The following is a 25945-nucleotide window of genomic DNA, read 5'->3' as shown; positions in this document are numbered from 1 at the left end:
CCCCCCCAATAATAGTAAAGTTCCAAAAATTTTAAAACTTCTATTTTTAATAATATCCCAATCTTTGTTTACACCTTTAGAAATAACATAACCAAGATATACAAATTAAAATACTAAACAAGATGTTCTAATAAATAAGAAGCTAAATCATGTATTGAAAGCATGTGTAATTTTGAAATTTGCACCTGTAATTAACTTTGACAACTGGTTCAGTGACTCCAGAATACTGTTTGTTATAGCACTGCAATCTATTTAGTGATAGGCAGAACTAACATTGATTAAGTGGCATAAGAAAACTCAATCTTTACGAAAATATGGACTACTGAACTGGGACAGTTTTTTAAAATCGTATATTCTTTACATTAACAACCAAATAAGCAAGTAGATAGCCCTGGAAAAAATGTGAAAATAGACAAGACATGTCCAGTAAAAATCACAGACCTACAAAAGGGATCGATGATCCATTCATTCAGACTACTGGTAAGCACACAAAATACAAACTAGAAAAAGCAGGAATGCTCACTTCATTGTGAATCAAATTCCAGAATTTTACTGCTCATACACAAAATTCTGAAAGGTAGTGGGGCTCCATTACATGACAAAATAAGGCATGGATCGCAATCATCTTGAGTCTTATTGCACAGAATACACATGGAGAAATATACTGGGATGAGAAAATGCTTCTGATGGTATACTAAAAGCAAACATGGAAATATGGAAAACAGGATGGTTTGGTTTATTCGACTATGGGAAAACACATGGGGGCTATCTGCCTAAAGGGAGGGATGCCTTTGTGGATAACTTTTTAAGGGAAACTGGCTAATAATATACACGCTATACATGGCGAAAACAACAAAAACGATCATGCGGCCAGCCGTTTGCAGGATTCAAACCTCGGACCGAACTACAAGTGTTCAGCGACTTTGCCACTCGACCGCTGGTGGCATGGAAGCCAGGAACTGTACGTGAAAAGTAAATACAAACTTGGTGCAGTGTGAAAGTTTAATGTATATTATTAGGCTATTATTGAAAATTAAATACACGTACAAACACATTTAAAGTTTTTTTAATTACATAAATGTTACAAATGGTCAAACTTCAATAAGGCGGACCACAAAACTCAACAGCAGTTCTCTTCCATTAGCTGAATTTTTTAAATTTACTTTTATAATTTGTTATTTTGGCTTATTGAAGTTTGACTGTAACGAGGTTCATATGCACAGTTATCCAAAGATCAGGAAACCTTTACAAACTCTGTGCACTTAGAAGGTGCTCACATGTGAAAGCAATGAAATACATTTTTTGCACATTAAATGATCATGAACACTGTAATAAGTAATCTAAAACAGAAAACAATAAGGATTATATAAATATTTAGGCATAATTCTTACTTTTCTTTTCTGCCCCACCTACGCATAGGTCGCCTATTCCTATTTCTATGCCAAGAGTTCCAGGAGTCATCTCTGCTCCTTGGACCTCGGGCAATCTCTACATGCATTCTGAAAAAATAAAACAACCACTTTAATATATTAAAATCACTTACTTGTCTAACCAACTACCACGACGACGAAACCCGAATCGGCCACCAGTTCTTCGTACTGGACCTCGAGCTATTTCCAGAATAACTCTAAAAGGAGGATAAATATTATATTTTGTAAATTTTCAATTACAGAAGAAAAAGTACGCCCTTGACTACATGTATTCAAGATATACTCATAAGATTAATACACAGTTCCTTTAAATATGAAAATTTAAGGCAATGGAAAATTAGGAGTTCATGAGCTACTTACATAAATCTACCGTCTTCCCTACACATACTGCACAATTCGTTTACATACGAAAATTTAAGGCAATGGAAAATTAGGAGTTCATGAGCTACTTACATAAATTTACTGTCTTTCCTACACAAATATATGTGCTAAATCTTATAAAAAAATTAGGCAGTAAACAGGTTATTTGACAAAATTTGAACCTCCACTAAAATACTCATGTGCAAAAGTGAAGAAAAATGGGTAATCATGTAGTATGAAACCTACTGCTGTTAGTTTTTATTTTTTACGTAGTAACATTAAAATTGGTTCTTTTCTCTGCCATTTTATAGCATGTTCATATTTAAAAATAGCATTTCAGTGATGCCATTAAATAAATAAATAACTAAAAGCAATAGATCACATATTACATGATTACCACAAAATGTAATTTTATAATTTCTTTTGCTTTTATTAATGCACTTAGCCAAAATTATTAAAAATATTCAGATTATTATTTATCATATCAAATACAAACGTAATTTCCCCAGAATTTTTATGATTATTTCAATAATGCCTCACAGTAAAAATATCGAAAATAACCATATTTTGATAAATACAGACAGTAACATCAAGAAACTGTTTACAGCATTATCTATAATTTATTACATCATTTCAATATTTAGCACTGCACATTTTACAGCTGTACACCCTGACACAGAATACTGGAGGGGGGGAATTCCAGAACTGCAGTACATAATTGAAAGCATTTGGTCACACATTTTTCCAAACACAACATTTTAATAAATAATTTATCAGATAACTTCTTGCTTAAATTTCCACCAATCTGTTGAAGGTGATTCAACTGCAGTAAATTTCCACCAATCTGTTGAAGGTGATTCAACTGCAGTAAATTTCCACCAATCTGTTGAAGGTGATTCAACTGCAGAGTATTTTTCCAAGCACGAAATGGAACTGGAAAAAAGCTCAAAATATTTTTCTCAAACCATTTTTCTTTCCAAAATTGCATCCATCCACCCCCTTCCCTAATAAAATCACACACAACTTCTATTTCAAGTTCTTAAAGTTAGAAAATATCAATACGAGTTCCAAATCTTCATTTTCCTCTTTTCGCATAGTCTGAATATAATGAAAAGTATACTGATTGTGGCTCATACTGTGTTTTGAAGCTTAATTCATGCCCTTGAAGATAGCAGACACAGAAAAGAGCAAATACAGATGTATCTACAGAATATAGCTAAAATTACATGTGTTTGAAACATTCCGTCAAGCATTTATTACCCAAGTTGTGCCATTGAATATAACAGCATCATTATAGTTTCTTAACACGAAAATCTCCCAATTACCAAATAAATGATATATTGTTACTAACAGCCTCAATATTTAAGGAGTATTAACTGTAAAAGATAACATGAGGTTTCATTAAACACAGAAGCTATGTCACCTCATAAATGGTAACACCTGCACAGTATGGATTTCGAAGCGGGGACCACATAATCTCAGCAGCTCTTTGATTGCCCTGAGTTGAACAGGCCTCGTCGCCAGAGTAGTCCAACTCGTCCGGGACAGACGTACGTTCTGGCTAAAATAGCCCATCGATGCACAAAGCACAAACAGTATCGTTGCAGTGATTAGGTGGGATTTTGACTTAGAGGCGTTCAGTCATAATCCCAAGGATAGTAATTCATAGCTACGAATAAATATTTCTTTGTTGCATACAAATGCATAAGAATATAAATAGCACTTTAACATACATTATATTTTTCTGTCTACTACAGGCATGTCAAACTTGCAGCCCTAATTCATTTCTTTGTAGTCACCCCTAGAAAATATAAGCATGACTTAGGATATACTATATTAGATTTATATATAGCATTCTTCTAGCATACTTATTTTGACACAAAATCGGACTTTCCTGAAAAACACATAAAATTTTTTCAATATTTCAATTCTACGATTAAAAAAATTATGCCTAGATACTAAATTTTGTTAAATTCGGTGCAAAATTTACGGAGAATTTCAAAAATTTATCTTGCCACATTTTTTTCAGTTTGAGCCAAGAATAATTAATTCACTTGGGAAACTTGTTAATAAATTGCAAACAATTTTCCTTTCCTTTCAATTATGCAGGGCCGGAAAAAATTCGCATCATTCCTGCTTTCAAATAATTTTAATAAAGTTTCTAAACCACATTTGTTGTTTTATCGCTTTAAAAAATATGCCAAATTTCAAAACATGCCAATATATAAATTCACGTATATCTTCGGAAATTTTGAATAAAAACTGTAATTTTTTGCACGTATGCTTAGAAATACATCTATTTTAAAATGATGGTAAAAATTTTATCAATTATAATTCAAAAATGTTTCTGAAAAATTTATAAAAATTATTTAACAATACAAATTTTAAAAATAAATCATAAAAAATGGGTGAATTACATTTGAAATGAACTTGAATTTCGAAATGTTAAGGAAGAATCAAATAAGTTTAATAAAAAAAGATAGATCAATAAATATATCACAAACTCAGGAGCTAAAGATAGTTTTTTAAAAACTACTCATGCGATTTTTACAAAACTTGGTAGTTTGGCATAATTTGAGATATAGAATAGAAATACGGTGGGGGGAGGAAATGTTATTTCAGAAAAAGTACGATTTTGTGTCAAAATACCTATATTAGAACAATGCTTTATACACTCTTTCGCAAAAAAATCAAAGCACCAAGACGGACTTTTGCAAACAAAAGACGGACAAAAACATCTTGATCGAACATAGTGTGCAATTCGCAAAGTACAAAACAAGGTAACAGAGGCAGGGAAGTTGCTGCCATTGTAATTACATAAAGGAGCAACTAAAGATGCCATTACGATGAAGACCTTACAGACAACTAAATGACTTCAAACGTGGTCACATTGTTAGGTTGCAAGAAGCTGGGTGGTCATACCGAGCAAAAGGCCGCAACCTGCTGTTGTAAACACACTGCTGCGCAAAGATGTTGGCAGCAACGGTTGCTACAAGGAAATTGCCGATGAAATGAAGGCTCTGGAAGGCCAAGGAGCACAAATGCGAGGCAAGATTGGATGATTGTTTGCCAGGCCCGAACCACCCCAATGGTACCATTGTCAACTATTCAACGCACTACAGCCACATCTATACATCCCGTGGTACCGTCCATCATCTCACGGCACTTGTCTAAGGTGGCGGGGTTACGCTCACAGAGGTCTTTAAGACATTTGCCTTTGACCCCACAATGTAGGGTAGTCTGGAGTGTTGTCGCAGCCGATCATCATGGCTGCTATCAGACTGGCATCATACAGTGTTCAGCGATGAATCCCGCTTCACTCTTGAAGCAGATGACTACCATGTTCGTGTCCGGAGAGGACGAAGCCAGCGGTCCCAATCAGCCTTTGTTTTAAAAAGGCATACAGGCGTAACCTCTGGTGTGGTGCACTATTTCTTAGGACAGCAGGTCATATTTAGTCATCCTCCATACATCTTTAACAACTCAATGATATGTTGATACCATCCTGCGGCCTGGTTCCCTTCAATGGCACGTCATCCTGGGGCCATTTTCTAACAAGATAATGCCAGGCCACATACCACTCGCATATCTCTGGACTATATCTCGCATATCTATGTTCAGTAATATATATCAGGGTGAATCATCACGAGTCAAAAAAGACAAGCTCTTAGCAAGATCCAAGTTTTCAGCTGACCTTTGAAAATTGTTATGCAGTATTTTTCCAGAAATTTAAACGTTAGTTGCAGGAAAAAGATGGCAGATGTCCGGAAAGAAACAACAGGTGACCATCTATTATTATCTACATTTCCCTAAATTTTTACTATTTTTTAAACTATAGGATAAGGTAAGTTTTTACGTATTTACTCACTATTTCATGCACATATCAATGTGTGAAAATGACTTTGTTTCTTGTGGTCACTTTTTTATTCTGATAACTAACTGACTCACTTGAGATGGGAAGTTTGACATGCCTGGCCTATACAATAAAAATACATCAAGTAATACTTTACCTTTCTCCCAACAAATCTTTTCCATTTAATTCATACACTGCATCATCAGCATCTCGATAATCATCAAATTCCTGAAAGCAAAAATAAATAATTATGAAATAAATTTAAACAAATTAAATTTAAATTTTAACAAACACGTATAAAAATAAAAAATAAAAAAAGCAAAATTAAAGCCAAAATTAAAAAAGCAAATTAAAAAAAAATGTGTAAACATATAAAAGATTAAAAAAAAATAATAATAATAAATAAATAATTAATAAAGAATTAAATAATAATTCTTGAACTAATCTACAATATCATTTAAATTCAGAAGCATTAGCAAATCAAGTGCAAAACCAATCCATGAAAATAAATTCACTAATTTAGCAAATTAAAATTAATCCAAACAATTTTTTTTTTTTAAATGCATAAGTGAATGACTGTTGAGACTTATCAAGGGGAAGTTGCCTCCAAACCTAACTCTCCAATCATTCAATTCGTGTTTCGTCATTCATGCAGGCAAGGGTAAAAGTCAAAACCAAAAGTAAAAAAGTGAAGAATGTCCAAAAAGAAATACCAATAAAGTGGTACCCTTAGAAATTAGCATTTAAGAATTAAAGTTTTAAAAGGAAAATACTAATGAAGACTTTTGAGAAACAAGCAAGTAAAGTCAAGTATTAAATCAATTTTTTTTTTTTTTTTTTTTGCTTTAATTTTGCTTTTATACGTGTTTGTTAAAATTTAAATTTCATGCCTTGCAGCAATGGCGCAAAGAATTATTTAATTAAATTTGTTTTTAAATTTAAATTAAATTTATTTAATTAAATTCAATTTCTTCTTATGAAATAAGACACAATAAAAAATCACATTAAAAGTCACCATCACAGTTTGAGGTGTTAAGAATAACTAAAATTTACTAAAATTTCTGTTCAAAATTCAATAATCTCACAATATTACACATCCACAGTTTTCTTAATAACAATCTTAGATCATTACATTACTATCAATTAGCCTTAAAATACAAAATTCTATCCCAATTCCGTTGGGGAAGAATAATTGAGGTAATTTGATTAGCTTAGAGTACAAATACATGTCTCTATTTTTTCCATTCCTTAATTTAAACATCAAAATTATGCTTAGTAAAAAACATAGAAATAAACACTATATGCAAACGTATGAAAAATTAAAAAAAAAAAAAAAAAAGTTAACTTACAACAAATCCAAAGCCATTTTTTATTAGTATTTCACGAATTTTTCCATATCCTTTGAAAAACTTTTCTAAATCTCTCTCTCGACAGTCATAACTCAATCTTCCAATGTATACACGGGTACCCATTTCAGGAGCTCAACCTTTTAAGAAAAATTACATTAAACAAAATACACTTTCCACATCAAGCAGATAACCAGAAACTAAATTTACAAAACACAATGTATCAAAAAATGCTATCAACAATAATTTAGTACAGCAGGTGCCACTGCAATAACGTTTATCCACAGCAATATTAATAGCATTAAATGATAAGGGGGAAAAATCATTCAAAACAGCAAAGGAATTTGACTAAGACAGTACAAAGTCTGTAATCCGGACATCCACTATTCAGAATGATCTATAATCTGGACCTCAAAGCCACAAACTTACGCAAGCACATAAAGCCAGCAAAGCGTTTACACTTGGGCACTTCCGATAGTGAGGAAAGTGACAGAGAGGTCATTGAAAACAAAAAAATTTCAATTGACAAGTTAGTTGGAATTCTCGACACAGCAATTACAGGATTTGAACAGTGGAACTTTGTAACTGAACAAGAAATTATGTCTGTTTATAGAAGAAAGAATTAAAGAGAAAGTATTAGCACAAAAAACGAAGCAACTGAAATAACTTACATTGAAAGAAATGTTTAATAAAGTAAACAAATAAATATTAAGCTTTTTTTTGTAAATTTTGATACCCTTTAGATCATAATTGCTCTTTATTTCATAAATTATGGTTTCATATTTTTAATTGTATAATTTCTGCATGCCGTCTTACCAGATTTAAATTGATTATCTATAATTTGGAAAAATCCCCAATCCGGAAAGCATATATACAGATATTTTCACAGCATTTTAATTGGGAAAAGGCATCAAGTCAATTTATGACGTTGAAATGCTCCTAACATTTCTGAAAAAATATTTCACTGATGCTGTACTTTTAATGATAATACTCAGATGTCATTCCTCATTGGAAGATAACATGCTGGGACAATGTGGTACAAATCCCTTTTCTCAGGAGATGCGGTGTCACAAATTTCAGCACTGGTAAGGACTTTGTGCCGACCTCAGAAAGAGTCAGAAACCTCTTCTCGTCCTCTGCTAATAAAGGGCAATCTTTTCTTCTATTATGAGTGTTAGAGTTGAAGGGGAGACTGAAATTCGAACAGGAAAGAAATAGATGTGGAACTTTTCTCACTCTGTTGTAGAAAAATATTTAGTTTTAATTTTTTTAAATGTAAATACTGTATACTGTTTTAATATAATGAAATATATTTGTATATAATGAAATGCTATACTCAGAAATACAAATCCAGGTCTTAGTTGTAAAATTCTTAATTCAGTACAACAGCATTTTTTTTTTTGAAAGATACACTTATATCTGATTGCCCTTAAAATAAAATTAATTATTAAAAATTATATCAAACTAAAGTTGCTTTTTCGTCCAATTTTAAACGGTTGACGGAAACTGATCCCAATCCATCTCGTAATTTAACCCCTCACTTAAAAAGTTTTACAATCTATTCTTACTTTAGCTTAAACTTATTTTTCTACAGGCTGCTCATATTAACTAATTATTTTCAATGTTTTTGTTTACAGACGGATGGCACTTTAGCAAATCAATAAAAATATCCAAATGAGAACAATTACTGTGTCACATTAAGTGGCATTCTATTCAGGGGTGTATCCTGAATTTCAATAAAAGGCACGCTGGCGAACACCAGATATTTAAAAAATTATATCAATATATGAATATTAGAATTACATGAGTATTAGTGTATTAAAACGCTGTAAAACATTGCATAATATGAAAAATAATTAAATGTACACAATAAAAATTTTAAATTCCTCACATTTACGGTCTGAAATCAAAATTGTTTGAAACTTTAAACTTCCCGGCATGGTTCCGCTACGTGTAGACGATACTTTTACTCTGTTTGAAGGTAATAAAGATGATTTAAATAAAGTTCTTTCAACTATGAATTCTATTGATCCTGCTATTCAGTTCACTTTTGAACTTGAGACTTGCAATTCTCTACCGTTTCTCGACATTCTGGTCACACATAACACATCCAACTTCAGTACTACGGTTTACCGTAAACCTTCATCGGTTTGCCTTCCAGCACACTTTAAATCATGTCATCCGACTAAACAAAAGTTAGCTTCATTTTATTCCTATGTTTTCCGTGCTCTTCAAGTTTGCTCCTCCAAACTAGCCCTTGATGAACAACTAAATTATTTAAAAGCAATAGCTATTGACAGGGGCTTTTCACCCAACATTATTAATCAAGCAGTTAAAAAATTCTCATCTCAACACACTAAAAGGCACACTCTTGTTTTAGGAGATTATAAAAATTCTGTTGTCATTCCCTTCTTTCAATCAATTAGCTATAAAGTTGCACATATTTTGCAGAAATTTAACTTTCGGGTTGTTTATTTTCCCATCAATAAAATTCCGAGTTCCACACTCAAGGACCCCATTCCGGATATGAATTCCTGGGGTATTTATAGGATTCCTTGCCAGTGTGGTTTAATTTATATTGGCCAAACTAAGAGAGCCTTAAAATTTCGCGTCAAGGAACATGAGGCATATGTTAGAAAAAAGGAAACACAGAAGTCTTCTGTTGCTCAACATTGTTGGTCCGAAAACCACACTTTCAGATTTTCTGCTGCCAAAATTATTCAAAAAACCTCTTCCATTGGAGAACTGGATTTCACATTCATAAAAATCTTTCTGTTCTAGTTAACGATCCTAATTCCAATCCAAATTTGCCTTCGGCCTTTAAAGAAATTATGTTTTAGTTCTGGTTTCACCAACAGATGGCGCCACTTGCTTATTCTTGTCCAGGCTGCTTTCTTATCTTATCTAATCATTATTTCCTATCTGGTTCATTTGCGGTTTTGCAGCTGAAGATGGTGATTCGGTAAAACCATCGAAACTAGTCCTGTGAAAATTTTGTAAATATAACGCTGATTTTTGTTGATTGACTTCTGAAAAAGTCTCTGTTGTTAGAGATCCATAATACCGGCAGAATACCACAAATGAAGCCGGTATTTCAATCTGCGAGTGTATAAACACGAATACCCCATTTTGTACGTTTCATTAGATTGTATGTAATAAATGATATGTGGCCTTTGAATTTGACAGTCGACTCATCCATACAAATCTGCTCTCCGGGTACAAAATAATTCAAGAACCTTTCATTTATATACTCGAGGAAACCAGATACTAATTGCAAATGGGTTCTAGGGTTTGTGTTTTCTGAGGGTATTGTCTTGAAATGAAGTCTCCAAAATATTTGACAAAATCGGTCTCTCGTAAACATGTCTGAGTAAAACGGAATATAACTATTGGGTTGGAGGGAAAGTTCTGTCGTATTTTAAAGAAAATATTTGAATTCATTTATAAAAATATGTGTTTAATATTAATCAATTATATATGCTCCGTTATTTGTTACAACCTGTTGCCATCTTCCAGGTAACCTGTAAATTCCTGTTTTGTAGAAGTTCTCATCCATGGAGTTAAAATAGTCAGCAACTGCCTTAGAAACACTTTCAAAAGACTTGAATTTTTTTCCCGTTAGATAATTTTGCAGAGATCTGAACAGGTAATAATCAGAGGGTGCAATGTCAGGTGAATACGGGTGACTAAGGATTTCCCATCCTAACGCATTCAGCGTTTGTAGTGTCACCACTGCAGTATGTGGGCGAGCATTATCGTGATGGAACACTATTCCTTTTCTGGACGCTAATGCTGGCCTTTTTTCTTTGATAGCTGCATTCAATTTATCCAGCTGATTGCAGTACAGATCCGTGTTGATTTTTTTTCCCTGTTTCAGCAACTCGTAATACACTGGACCTTTCCTGTCCCACCACAAACAAAGCAGTACTTTTCGTTGATGGATACTTGGTTTTGGAACTGTTGCTGATGATGTTCCTGGTTTGCAGTACGATTTTTTTCTTTTAATATTCTCGTAAAGAATCCACTTTTCATCTCCAGTAACCAGCCTGTCCAAAAACGGCTCCACATTGTGTCTAATCAGATGTGATGAACATATTCTTACACGATCAGACAAATTCTTTTCCGTTAATTCATGTGGAACCCAAACACTTTGCTTTAACACAAACCCAAAAGATTTAATGTGATCTCCAACAGTTGTATGATGAATGCCAAACTCTTCTGCAATTTCTCGACTTGTTAAATGTGGATTATTTTCCAACATGGATCGCAAAACATCATTATCGATCTTGGATGGTCGTCCAGATCGAACACTTTCTTTGAGGCTCAGGTCCCCGGAACGAAATTTGCTAAACCATCTTTGATAAGTACGAACATTTACAATATCTTTTCCAAATACCGCACATAAGTTTTTACATGCAACAGATGCGTTGCTTCCTTTTTGGAATTCATATAAAATGCAGTGTCGTAAATGCACTTTATCTACCAACATGTTTTTCCCTTTAAATATTACAAGTAAATGATGAACAGTAAAAAAGGGCACCTTTTATATTATACATCAGCTAAAAAAACAAAACAAAACAAAATCCGATTGACTCACTAGCCAGATTTTTTTTTATTTACAAGAAAAATCACCTGCCTATTTAAAATACCACAGAACTTTCCCTCCAACCCCATAGTATCATTTTTCGAACAGTATTATTGTATGTTTGCAAGTGGCATTGTCGTCATATTTATGATTGCCCCAATAAATGCCCAAAATTCAGTAACTGTTACATCGTACCATGATCGCCATACAGAACGGGATGATAAGGTCTTCCCTTCCACCTACCTTGCAGAGTTATTGTTAGTTTCCTGCACTATGTAAGTAACTAATTCCTCGGTGAAAAAATAATTTGAATAAATCTATTGGTTCTTTTATGTGTGCAAATACGTGCGGTCCTACTTGTCTTTCACCGGATACAAACAGTATTCTTCTGGGGATTTCTTTGGATTCTGTGCGCACTGTCCATTCTGAAGGTTCAGTCTCTTCTGTACAATCACTTTGGCTTCCAGATTCACTATCGATTATTCAGACTTTTCGTCTTCTTGCTCCTCAAACGTCGTCACTATCTTTATCACTTCCGTCTTCGTTCTCATGGGCAAGCTGTCTATGTAGTGATGTGATTTCGTTCGTTATTGCCGAAAAATTAAACTCATCTTCGCTAGAAGTAACTTCTTCATCGTGTTCCATACTTATCGGGCTCAGTAACTTTGAAAGAAATACTGCGATCGGCAAGAAGGTTGAGTTCGAACTGATGTCGAAGACAGAGTCCTACCCGCGGTCGCAAGTATTTTTGAGATAAGACATTTAATCGCATAAGCATTGCAAAGACAACCTTTATTTGAGATAAGACATCCTTATAGCTATTCAGACACCTCGTAATATGATCTAAAAAAGGCCAAGTAGATCTCTCAAGCGATATTCCTTAAATCAAACACAAATAAACACATTGATTTGAATGGTGCCTCTCCGGCACCGATCGAGTTATCGCATCACATGCAGTAGCGTCTGAGAGGCACCACTCAAGTGCAAAGGGTTAATATGATGTACGGTCACTTTGGACAAATATGTATACCTTACATCTTGATTTCATGGACGTTACCAAAGTGTTAAGTCTTGTGGAACTGCATGCTGTTCTTCTAAAAATTTCATGTTTAATTGTATTTAATTAACATAAATAATTACAGCACTGGTCATTAGTAGCAACATTAACGCAGTGAACATATTTTTCTCATTATCCTTTAATTTTGATGACCAGTGTACATGCTTAGACGTCACAAAACATTTTCTAGGCTGTATACATACAGCTTCGCTTGGCAGAGGGTTAAGGAAATCATTAGGAAAATGTAATATATAAAAAAAAAAGGACAAATATCAGCAACATTTTCAAATTCTCTAATCAGTGACTGATCTTTTGGTCATTTTTAGTGACAGAATGTTGAATGGATTCCCTATTGTGCACCTAGATAAAAAATGGAATTTACATGTGTTTAACCCTCCGAGCGTTTTGAAAGAGATAAGGTATTGTTTTGTAAAGTTCAGCAGCTTTGTCATGAAAGCTTTTCAAAAGCGTGGAAGCTTTCTGTCACTATATCCATTGAAAGCATTAAGCAGTTTTCTTTACCCCCCTACACCTGAGGAGAATCATCCACGAATTTTAAACAAAAAAAAATATCACCAAGAGCGGCGATAAACGATATGATCTGGTAACCCATACTATTCGCCAAACGCAATGTAAACAAGAGGATGGAATTACGGTTACAGCTAATTTAGTAGTCAGTTACATTTATTCAATTTCAATACAAATTACCGACATATCCGTTTACTCAAAATTTAATGCACGTGCCCTGTATTCTTACTTTTCCAGTATCCGGTATAGATTTCTCTTAAAATTTGTCTCACGCTGCGTTGCAGGAGGAAATACAACATTTTAAATTAGAATTCTACTAAAATTAATATCTAAATACACAATTCGTAACACTGTTATTGGCGATTGTTTAACGCTCAGATACCGTGAATACTATTTTGTATATACATTTTTGGCTACTTGAGGTGATATTTTTGCGTTTAGTTCTTGCTTGCTCTAAAACTGCTGTTAGTGATGTTGTAATTAAATATCAGGAGATTATAAAGGAAAATTTAAGGTGGGAGTTTTCAAACAAGCGTAAAATTTTGGAAACAGATATTTTATGTATGAATTAACAATAGAGTATGAACTTTTTAGAGGATTTTTGATGGATTGTCGATTATTGAAAAGGATAACATTTTCTGCGAAAAATGTAAGATACCATGCTGGTTAGTTAGTCAGAAAAAGTCATCGAATGGTAGTATTTGCAAGAAATGTACGGCTGAGAAATCAATTAGGCTAGGATCTTGATTCACCTGTAGTAAGCTCAATTTTTCTAGAAACTTTTTTTTTTACCCCAATGCGAATCAATGGAGTTGCTTATGCGCGAATTTCTTCAATTCTCCGATTTCTTTTAAGTGAAAGCAGATTTCTTAGTATATGAGCAATGCAGAGTTTATTCAATTTCTGATTTTTAAGTAAAAAGAGATCGCTATATACATGGGCAGAGCCAATGTGGTGCGCAATGCCGAGGTTGTGCAATTCTAGGATGTTTTTTAAGTGAAAATAGATCGATGTGTACATTGGCACAGCCAATGTAGTGCACAATGCCGAGGTTGTGCGCGGTGCCTAGCTTTTGCAATTCTAGGATGTTTTTTTAAGTGAAAATAGATCGATGTGTACATGGGCACAGCCAATGTAGTGCGCAATGCCGAGGTTGTGCGCGGTGCCTAGTTTGCGTAATTCTAGGATGTTTTTTAAGTGAAAATAGATCGATGTGTACATGGGCAAAGCCTATGTAGTGCGCAATGCCGAGGTTGTGCGTGGTGCCTAGTTTGTGCAATTCTAGGATGTTTTTTTAAGTGAAAATAGATCGATGTGTACATGGGCAAAGCCTATGTAGTGCGCAATGCCTGTTGGCAGTAGTGATAAAGGCAAAGCATGTTTTGCTTCCCTTAAAATAAAGCTAAGACTAAACTAAATAAAATCCTTGCTTTATTCCGTAAATAAAATAAAAGAGCTAACTAACACTTTAGCCTTTACATTTAAAATCATTTAGTGAAAGCAAAGTAGCATTATGCTAACTCATAATAACACAAGAGAACAAGAACACCCAAAACCTTTTTTTTTTTTTTGGCGATACGGCGTACATATATATTATATTCGGCCAACCCGCCGATCTTGACGTCATCGGCAACCACGTTAGCTTACCTCCGATCAAAATTTGCATGTGGAAAACTAAAGCCAACAAACGGCCCTCTTTTCCCCATGCAAAGACAAAAACAAAACTTTCACAGAAGTTCATAGTTCAGTTCTATTATACAAAAATACTTATTGTCTTTAAACACTGAAAACATCTAAACAAAACTTTCTTAAATTAACAGCAGTCACTGCTTTTGTAAATAAGTCCGCAGTATTTAATTTACAGGTGATAAATTCAAGGTCAAACACTCCATCATTTACTAGTCTTCTAACAAAGTGATATTTTACGTCTATATGCTTAGTTCGGCGATTTTCTATTGGCGATCTAGAAAAATCAATGGCAGACTTGTTATCACAAAATAGTTTACACTCTCTTAAATTAAACTTTAAAATTTCATCTTGTAAGACATTTTTCGTCCACATTAATTCCTTCGCTGCTTCAGATAAGGCGATATACTCCGCTTCCATGGTTGATAAACTTACACATTTTTGTTTAACAGTTTTCCAGATTACCGGTACTTCATCTAAATATAATATAAATCCTCCCATGGACACGCGGTCATCTCTATTACTTGCATAATCAGCATCTGAATAACAATGTAAATTTAGATGTTTAATCTTTGATAAGTTTAACTTATATAATTTAGTACTATTGAGATAACCAAGCAATTTCAACAATGCTTTCCAATGCCTAATTCCAGGATTCTCCTGAAATTGTGATAAGATATTCACTGCATATGTAATATCAGGCCTTGTCCTGTTAGCTACAAAAACTAAACATCCTAACAGATTTCTAAAGGGTAATGTATGCATTTCCGTAATTTCTGCACTTGTAGATGGACAATCTAATTTTGTAAGAATAGTGCCCTTAGCTATGGGAAGTGAAGTTACTGGTATCTGGAAATGTTTAAATTTTTCAAAAATTTCTTTGATATATTTTTGCTGATGTATAAAAAACCCATTTTCATTCTCTAAGAATTCAATTCCAAGTAACGTTTTAGTTTTGCCTAATACTTTAAGATCAAAAAACTTACTCAGCTGTGAAATTACTTTATCTATACTATATTGATCTTTACTAAAAATCACCATATCATCTACATATAACAAGATAATTACATTTGAACTCTTATAAACACAATTACACCATTGTATTTTCTTAAAATGTAGATTTTCTAAAGTACTTTCAAATTCACAAAACCATTCACGGCCGCTTTGATATAGACCGTAAATGGCCTTGTGTAATAAACACACTTTATTTTTCTCTTCGATAAATCCCTCTGGTTGGGTCATATATATTTTCTCAATTAGGTTTGCATATAAATATGCGTTCTTTACATCTAACTGACAATTAGTCCATCCATATAAACATACCAGTATAGTGAAAAATATTCTTATGATTGAAAAATTTACTACAGGACTGTAAACGTCATCAAAATCTTCACCCCTTTTCTGCCTGAATCCCTGTGCTACTAAGCGTGCTTTGTATCTAACCACTTGATTCTTTTCATTTCTTTTTAGCGTATAGACCCATTTGTTTCCTATTATAGTTTTATTTTCTGGCTTTTCGACTAATTCCCAAACCTTTCTTTTCTTTATTGTGTCGATTTCTTCTTTCATTGCCTTATCCCATTCTTCGGCAATTACTGATTCTCGTGCTTCTTTAAAATTTTGTGGGATAACTATTTCTACGGAATTTCACACTCTCTTCAGACACAGAGCGAGTCTCCTGTTCCACGAAATTAACTTTCCCCGAGTATTCGTTTTTTCCACTAAAATCGAACTTATCTTTTTCATAGTTAATATTTCTTGCCTCACAATACTTTTCAATATCATTATAGGTTCTAAAACGGGTGTCTGTTCCCTTTACATAATAATATATGTCTGTACGTGTTCCATCTGGCCTTTTAACTGCTTTTCTTTGCCAGTTTAAGTCTGATACTTCTTTCGGAGTAGATTTGTCATCTGACAACTTTATTTCTTCTCTAGAAATTTCCTGTTCTTCATCTGATTCTACTAATAGCTCAGATTCCTCTAGTCTTTTAAATTTAGGTTTTGATTTCTGTTCCAGGATGCCATTTGCTGCATACAGTTTTTCATCGAACTTCACATTACAGGTTTCTGTTAATTTGCGTTCTTCTGGCAGCCATATCCTATAACCTCTAGTTTCCTTCGCATATCCTACCATGATTCCTTCTTTGCACCTCATTTCTAATTTATTCCTAATCTGTTTTGGCACGCCAACATAGGCTTTACAACCAAATACTTTAAAATAAACAACACTGGGTTTTCTATTTAGGAACTTTTCATAAGGGGTTCGGTAGCTTTTATGACATACTCTGTTCCACGTATGTACGAAACAGCCAAGAGCTTCTGCCCACCATTCTTTTCCCATTTTACTGTCATTAAGCATAGCTTTAACTGCGTCTAATGCCGTTCGGTTAAAACGTTCACACACACCGTTCTCTTCTGGGGTGTACGCGTTCGTGCGTTCAACACTAATTCCATTTTCGGCTAAGTACCCTTCGAATTGCCTATTACAGAATTCCCCACCATTATCAGTGCGTATACTTATTAATTTTCTATTTGTCAGTCTTTCCATTTGCCTATGATAATTCTTAAAGTTGTAGAACGATTCGTTTTTATTTTTCATACAATACACTGTTACTAATCCACTATAGTCATCTATAATAGCAAGAAAATATTTACTCCCACCCTTAGATGGAACTGGTAGTGGGCCACAAACGTCTAAATAAACCAACTGCAATGGTTTATCCGATCTCTTCGGAACAGATTTAAATGTTATTCTACTAGATTTAGCAATAATACACGATTTACACCTCTCTATTGGTTTTTCAATTTCTGGTAACCCTTTCACGCTTTGATTCTTACTAGTTTTCTCAATATAATCAAAATTTACGTGGCTAAATCTCCGATGCCATAGCATTGCATCGTCTATTTTATTTAACTTTCCAATTTCTGTACCGTAACCAGCTTCCCTTTTACCTGTTGCATATCTAAATGGTTTTACGTGATAAAGTCCGTCATATCGTTTAGCGTAGCATAATCTATCCCAATTATTAAAGTATATCCACATCTTCCCTTTTGAAATCACAAAATGAGCACCAGCCTTTTCTAACCTTGCTCCCGATAATAAATTTCTTCTTAGATTTGGATTATATAACACATTATCTAACTCAATCCAATTTATTCGATTGCCTACTTTTACTGCAAATTTGACAGTACCCTTTCCTAGTACTTTACTTTCACAATTTCCTACAGCTAAAGACATACGTATATCGTTTATTTCTTCGAAATTTGTCATTAAATTTCTATTATTACAGAAATGAGTTGTAGCTGCAGTATCTACGACCCAATTAAATTTATCTGCGTTACCTCCTTTATCTGTAGTTGTTACATAATTTTCTACTAACATTAATTCTTTATCTTTAAACTGTCCATTTTTATCGTCTATTTTAAACTTCTGATTTTTACTTACATTTTCTTTACATTGAGCAATTAAGTGCCCAAATTTATGACATCTGAAACAAGGTCCTATTCTCATATTCCCCATTTTTTTCTTAGATTTAGTTTTGTTTTCAACTTTATCTTTCCCTGAGTTTAAACTAATAGTATTAAACAAGCTTACCTTGCTGTCTTCTAAATCGGCAATTACCTGGCGAAGTCGGCTTTCTTCCCTTACCAGCTCTTCAGCAATTCTTTCCAGCGTAAAATCTTCGTCCTTCCACCTATATATCAACTGTACAATGCCGGAGTATTCTTGGGGTAATCTCCTTATTGCCTGAAATCCTTTAAAAAGATCTGCCAAGTTGTGACCAGCTTCAGCCAACTTCTTTGCAGTCATTCTTATTCTTGCGATGAATAATCCTATTTCTTCATTTGGCGTATATCTAATACTAAAAAATTCATCCAGTAACTGAATTATCCTTGCTCTTGTTTTGGGTTCGAATTGCTTCTGTAGAACTTCCCACGCTTCTTTACCACTTGAACATTCTTGTATCAGCGGCCTGAACTCAGCTTTAATTCCGTAATATAATGTAGTGAAGGCTCTGTTCTCCCTCAGTGTGAACTCCTGCTTTTCACGCTTTGTTGCACTTTTATCTAATTCTTCTTCTTTGTCCTCTATGAAACTCCAACAATTTCTATCCAGTAACAGCATTTTCATGTCGACTTTCCATCGATCCCAGTTGTCATGGTTTAACAACTCAAAACCTTCAGGTAGTAATGACATCTTCAATTAAGTGTGAGCACAACGACTTAAACTTCAAAGACAGGTCAGCTTCTTTTCGTGGATAACGGCCCTCTTCACCTAAACTCCTTCAAAGCTGAGTTGAACTGGATGACTGATTAGCTGTTGACGCTGGGCCCATAACCCTGTTGGCAGTGGTGATAAAGGCAAAGCATGTTTTGCTTCCCTTAAAATAAAGCTAAGACTAAACTAAATAAAATCCTTGCTTTATTCCGTAAATAAAATAAAAGAGCTAACACTTTAGCCTTTACATTTAAAATCATTTAGTGAAAGCAAAGTAGCATTATGCTAACTCATAATAACACAAGAGAACAAGAACACCCAAAACCTTTTTTTTTTTTTTGGCGATACGGTGTACATATATATTATATTCGGCCAACCCGCCGATCTTGACGTCATCGGCCAATCAGCGGCAACCACGTTAGCTTACCGCCGATCGACCTCCGATCAAAATTTGCATGTGGAAAACTAAAGCCAACAATGCCGAGGTTGTGCGCGGTGCCTAGTTTGTGCAATTCTAGGATGTTTTTTTAAGTGAAAATAGATCGATGTGTACATGGGCAAAGCCAATGTAGTGCACAATGCCGAGGTTGTGCAATTCTAGGATGTTTTTTTAAGAGAAAATAGATCGAGGTTTACATGGGCACAGCCAATGTAGTGCGCAATGCCGAGGTGTGCGCGGTGCCTAGTTTGCGCAATTCTAGGATGTTTTTTTAAGTGAAAATAGATTGATGAGTACATGGGCAAAGCCAATGTAGTGCGCTATGCCGAGGTTGTGCGCTGTGCCTAGTTTGTGCAATTACAGGATGTTTTTTTTAAGTGAAAATAGATCGATGTGTACATGGACAAAGCCAATGTAGTGCGCAATGCCGAGGTTGTGCGCGGCGCCTAGTTTGTGCAATTATAGGATGTTTTTTAAGTGAAAATAGATCGATGTGTACATGAGCAGAGCCAATGTAGTGCGCAATGCCGAGGTTGTGCAATTCTCTGATATTTTAAAGGTGGAAATAGATGGATGTGCACATGGACACCGAGCTTTGATGTTTTTCGGGCGAATACGGATCGTTGTGTACAAAGGAAAACGAGATAATGTGTGATGACGAGCTGTAATGTAACATATTTTATATGCAATGTTTAACATATCATTTGTGTATTTTAAATTTGTATATTTGTTTTAATTGTGAATTATATTTAAGACATCATTTTTCATTTAAATTGTATTTTAATGTTTTGGTTTTGATATGTTTATAATGCTTTCCGACTTACGATACATATCGATAGCCCGACGATCTACTCAACAGTAGCAAAACTGTAAACTTTGACCCTATAAGTAACTTTTACCTCATTATTATAATACGTAGTGTTTGCAATCATAATCACACTTGATAATATGAGTCCTTTGATAATACAGTGTCTTACAAAAGTGATGGGACACTTGTGCTTTACAAAAGGAAACTAATAAAATAAATTAAAAAAACATGTAAAAATTTTTTGTGGGTGTGTTTCATACTTAAATTTAGTAACAATTATTACATCACATACATTTTCTCAAAATATTAATTTAATAAAAATACAATTGTTTAGAACGGAGCAAAAAAATGGTTCACATAAGTGATGGGACACCATTAGATACTACTACGTACTATGCAACAAAAATCGTCTGAAGTAAGCAATAAAAATATTTTTTGGGGGTTTTATTTTTACTCAAAGCAATTGGCAATAATTTATCGCAATCGTCTGCAGTATTTCTCTCCAGTTTGTTTTGGAATTTTTGTGTTTTTTATCTTTGTGCAGCCATGAATGCTAAACGAAAAGAAACTTTTGCCTGAAATTCGAAAATTAGTTATTAAGTTGCATATTGAACGTACAAATTCTATTAGAGAAACTGCTGAAACCGTTAACCTGAGTCATTCAACAGTTTTTAATATCATTAAACGATATGAAAAGAATCGTATGATTCAGGAGAAAGAAGACCTGGCCGACCATCAAAGCTATCCAATGGACTAAAGCGAATTATCGTTCGAAATATTAAAAAAAAAATCCAAGAATGAGTGCTCCCAAAGTTGCTGCTGATTTACAAGCATTATATGGAGTAATTGTTAATCCTGAGACTATTGGAAGAGTAATTCGATTTGCTGGATATCACGGTAGAGCAGCCAGGAAACAATTCTTCGCGAGTGAAAAGAATAGAAACCTCAGACTGGCTTTCGCAAAATCCAACATAAATAAGAATTCTGATTACTGGAATGAAGTTATATTTGCTGATGAGAGTAAATTTAATATATTTGATTCTGACGGTAAAATCTTGGTGTGGAGAAAACCCAGGAAAGAATTTCGCAAACGCACCATTTCTTCAAAACAACAATTAAAATCAGTGCTTCAAGAATGGGGTAAAATCACTCCAGAAATTGCAAAAAAATTAGTCGAATCCATCCCAAGATTAAATCATGTTTTAAAAGTAAAAGGAAATCCAACAAAATATTAAAACCTTTTATAAAGTAAAATTTTTGGATAAATATTTGATGGAAAAGTAAGTGTCCCATCACTTATGTGAGCCATTTTTTGCTCCGTTCTAAACAATTGTATTTTTCTTAAATTGATATTTTAATATTTTGAGAAAATGTATGTTATGTAGTAATTGTTACTAAATTTAAGTATGAAACACACCCACAAAAAATTTTTACATGTTTTTTTTAAATTTATTTTACTACAGTTTCCTTTTGTAAAGCACAAGTGTCCCATCACTTTTGTGAGACACTGTATGTGTGTGTGTATGTGAAGCATTGTTTAGTGTTCCTAATTTGTAGTATTTATTTTCTTATAATATTTTCTTTCATTGCGAGAAATTAAATTTTTTATTTATTTATGTGTAGAATTCTAGTATGCCTGCCTACAAAGAATATAATATGATTTAGAAATTTAAGAACCTGTTTTTCATTAATGTGAAGTTTAAAATTTGTAGAAAATAATGAAAATTGTCTACTTACTGGTATATTAGGGATTATGTTGTTACGTAGCAAAACGTTAATTTGTAAATATGATAAAATTGATATGTTCCAGAGTATTAATTAAAAAAAAAACTTTTTTTTAATTGTATAAATACTAAAGCTTAAAAATCTTTGAAAATATGGAAGCTGTATGAAATACAAGTATGAGAGACTGCGACGTTCTTTATCGTTGTAATAACTGGTAGAATTCGCTTACTGTATCATGATAATTTTAAATATAAACAATTTATTATACTTATTTTCAGTCACGCCTAAGCTCAGAAATGTAAATTTAAAGAATTTGATGTTAACTTACAATAATAAACAATTCATTATTTTTTTTAAAAGAGAAAATACAAATTACGCGTAGCATGAAGAATACATTGTGACGTCACACCAAATTATTTATTAAAGGTGAAATAGCTAAAGGTTTCCGGTATTGTTTTTAAAATTACATCCTTTTAACCTTAATCATTTTTATTAATCATTTCTTAATACAGTCAAAAGTCGTTACTTCGGACACCCATAATACGGAATGATCTATAATCCGGACCTCAAAGTTAAAAACTTTCTGCGCATGCGCCGCGTTGACACATGTGCATAGGCGTTTACGCGTGCGCGTGCATATGCGTGTGCAGAATACGTTTTCGTGTGCGCGTTTAACGTATAACGGACGGTATAAGCTAAAATTATACAATTATCTATTTCAGTTAATGTTGATGCTTGCGTTATTCCTTAATCTTCGAATTGGATGCAGCTTATTATTTTTTGCAGACTGTAAGAGCAATTTTATAAAAGTAAACTTGAACTTTCGATTATGTCAATTTCCGATTCTGGAGCTCCCAAAGGATCTACAAAACGAAAGTATGTCTCGATGTCCGTCAAACAAAAAGTGGAATTGCTGCAAAAAATGGATAAAGACATGAAGAAGGTGACAGAGAGGTTAGTGAAAACGAAAAAATTTCGTTTGACAAGTTAGTCGGTATTCTCGGCACAGCAATTACAGGACTTGAACAGCGGAGCTTTTTAACTGAACAAGAAATTATGTCTTTATAGAATTAAAGAGAAAGTATTATCACATAAAACGAAACAACTTGCATTGAAAGAAATGTTTAATAAAGTAAACAAATAAATATTAAGGTTCTTTTTTTGTAAATTTTGATACCCTTTAGATCATAATTGTTCTTTATTTCCTAAAATACGGTTTCATATTTTTAATTTTAGAATTTGTGCATGCCATCTTACGAGATTTAAACTGATGATCTATAATCCGGAAAAATCGATAACCCGGAATCGCCGAAGTCCCGACGAGTCCGGATTAACGACTTTTGACTGTATTTCTTTCTCTTAAAACCGTGTATAATAGTCATAAACTTATTTCTATTATCCACGATTTCTGGTGAAATCAAGATGGCCACCATTTTTTTAAACACAGAGTTTCGACGAAAATCTCGATGGCAACCATTTTTCAAAACAACGTATCTCATGTGCTTTGGTGCCAAACCAAATTCGCCAAACTTTGAAGGTGGGCTATACTAAAGCTGTTCTTCCTTTGATCCCGAACTGACGACCTGAGAACCGGCATCTTTCGACGAAAACTTCTTTAATTATGCAAAAATATTTCTATTTATTCATTCTTAAAAAATTCAGAAAAAATAATAATAAATAAGAGGAAAATAATATAAATCTCCAAATGCGAACAACGACAATACGCGAATAGGATGAATTAGCTAGGTTACCAGGTTTAAACTGTTATCGCCAAAGTTGGCAATGTTTACATTTACCGGGTTCTCTGCGGAAGTGCTTCCACATTTACTTTTGGAGAAGAAAGTTTGCTTCGCAAATTTTTCATATACATGAAAATGTTTGCATTGAAGGCTTTTCAGTATTTTTCATTTTCGGCACGAAAATCGCCTTCAGGTCGGCAGATGGTATGGCTGGATTTGATGTTTTAATTTATGACCCTCCCATTGTAACATCTTTCTCTAACGATCGCTGTTTTCCCACTGCCAATTAAGCGCGACAGGAGGTCATAGGGGACGACAGTATAGAATATTCCGTCCTCGACGATTTCGAGACTGAAAATGTATGGCAGGAAAAATCGTTTGAAACGCTTTTGGATTCATCATAAGTTGGCAAAATAATCCGTGTGTGACGCTTTGGAAAGCTATCTTTCAATACAGAAAATCCGTTCGTAACGCTGTGAGGGTTAAAATGAAAGCAAAACTAACAGCTAAACACCAACTGGTAATGAATTCATAAGCATGTTTGCGAGCGGGAAAAGAATGCAAAGATATTGCACAAGCTTGCATTTTTGAGAGATGAATTTACACTGAAAAACTGAAAACAAAAAATACAGCGATGATAATAACGACGAGAATGGCAATCAAACGGAAGAATTAGTAATTATTAAAAATTAGTTTTGTTGAAGCCTTAAGCATAACAATCTTTCCAGAAAGGTTATTACGCTTTAGTGTAGAATTGGGTGCCCCTTCGATTGGCAACATTTTAAAAAAAAATTTAGCGATGAAACCTCACTTCTGGTTACCACGATAGTTTTAACTTTCAACGTAAAATGCTTTAACTTTGTTTTAGCTTCCCGATTTTATTTAAATGAAAATAGATTGATGTGTACATGGACATATTTAAGGCAGTGCGCAATGCCTAGTTTGTGCAATTCTAGGATGTTTTTTTAAGTAAAAACAGATCGATGTGTACATGGACACAGATCTTATGCAATTCTTCGACTTCTTATTTTGGTTTTGTGTAGCAGCCATCTTAAAATTGTGACTTCCTGGCGCCGATCTTGGCGTCAAAAAAGAATCGCCAATAAACAAGGGGCACCCAATTGTAAACTTCAACGGTTATTAGATTCTTAAAAAAAAAAAAACTGTCTCCTAAAAATTTGGGAAAGAAAATTGGCAAAATTTCTCAAATTGTGTAAATTTTGACTAGTTTGTTCATTCTATTTTTCCATCAATATTTCTGTCACAAGGTTTAATCCTAGTATTCGGTGCACACGGGATTTGGCTACTTTATGATGAGCAGTAAAAATGGGACATATACGATGAGTAGTAAACGGTTCATTCAAAGAATATATATAATTATACACCGTATATACACACATAGTATATAGTGTATAGTACATATATAGACGTTCTTTGGATCATTTTTGTTGATGGCAATAATTTTCAAAATCACACCAAAGTTGCACAGTATACTAGGATTTACCCAAAATAAAATCTTGTATGGATTATTTTATTAAAGAAAATAAATTTACTAATAGAAGAGTTGGTGAAGATGTTAATTGAAGTACAAATGCTTTTTTTCCTCTAAATTTCTAATAAAACATTTTTGGAAAAACAGTCAAAAGAAAAACTAGTACGATTTTAATTTTCATCTCTACTAAACGAATTTTCGATTATCCCAGGAGATTACTGTCCCAATTAGCTCGGTTAATCGAGGATTTACTGTACTTTCTTCTGAAAAACACTGCTTCAACTATGGAATACCCCTAGTTTTTCAAGACAATTTTTAAAATTTTACTAATCACTGCATCTTTCTCGAACCCACGCACACAGCACATGAATAACAATGCTCAGTACACTATTCGTTATACACCAGAAGTCTTAGTTCGACAGATTTATACACAAAATGGAGAGATCAATATTTTTTTTTTTTTTTTTTTTTCATAACAAAATACTGTTAGAAACACATGGTTACACAATGTTTGAAACACATGATGCATTACTTGGAAAAAGCTGTTACATCGAGAAAATACGAATTCATATGGATACTTTCTAAAATAGTCACGGGAGACTGTTGATCGTATTTTCATGAATACAATATGAGAACAATTTCGAAATTATTAACCAGGACATGCTTTATGAGGTA

General features: G+C 33.7%; 1 protein-coding gene across 3 annotated transcripts in view; it reads right to left on the bottom strand.

Annotated features, from left to right (window-relative positions):
• LOC118188078 (serine/arginine-rich splicing factor 4-like) overlaps nucleotides 1-25945 on the bottom strand; it is a 41884-nt gene that overhangs the window by 15543 nt on the left and 396 nt on the right. Inside the window, exons 2-4 of one of the 3 annotated variants that reach the window (XM_035358425.2) lie at nucleotides 6993-7129; nucleotides 5801-5871; nucleotides 1544-1627 (exon numbers count right to left, since the gene is read on the bottom strand). In XM_035358425.2, the coding sequence (XP_035214316.1) occupies nucleotides 1544-1627; nucleotides 5801-5871; nucleotides 6993-7115 (278 nt within the window). In that variant the 5' untranslated portion in view covers nucleotides 7116-7129. Of the gene's footprint in view, nucleotides 1-1391; nucleotides 1500-1543; nucleotides 1628-5800; nucleotides 5872-6992; nucleotides 7130-25945 lie in introns of all 3 variants that reach the window. The other 2 variants (XM_035358424.2, XM_035358427.2) reach the window with 2 other exon arrangements.

This window comes from Stegodyphus dumicola, chromosome 4, assembly GCF_044657685.1.
Source record: "Stegodyphus dumicola isolate Sdum_Otavi_A_Nest chromosome 4, ASM4465768v1".
In the NCBI taxonomy this organism is placed as follows: Eukaryota; Metazoa; Arthropoda; class Arachnida; order Araneae; family Eresidae; genus Stegodyphus; species Stegodyphus dumicola.
This window is presented reverse-complemented; position numbering and strand designations above follow the sequence as displayed.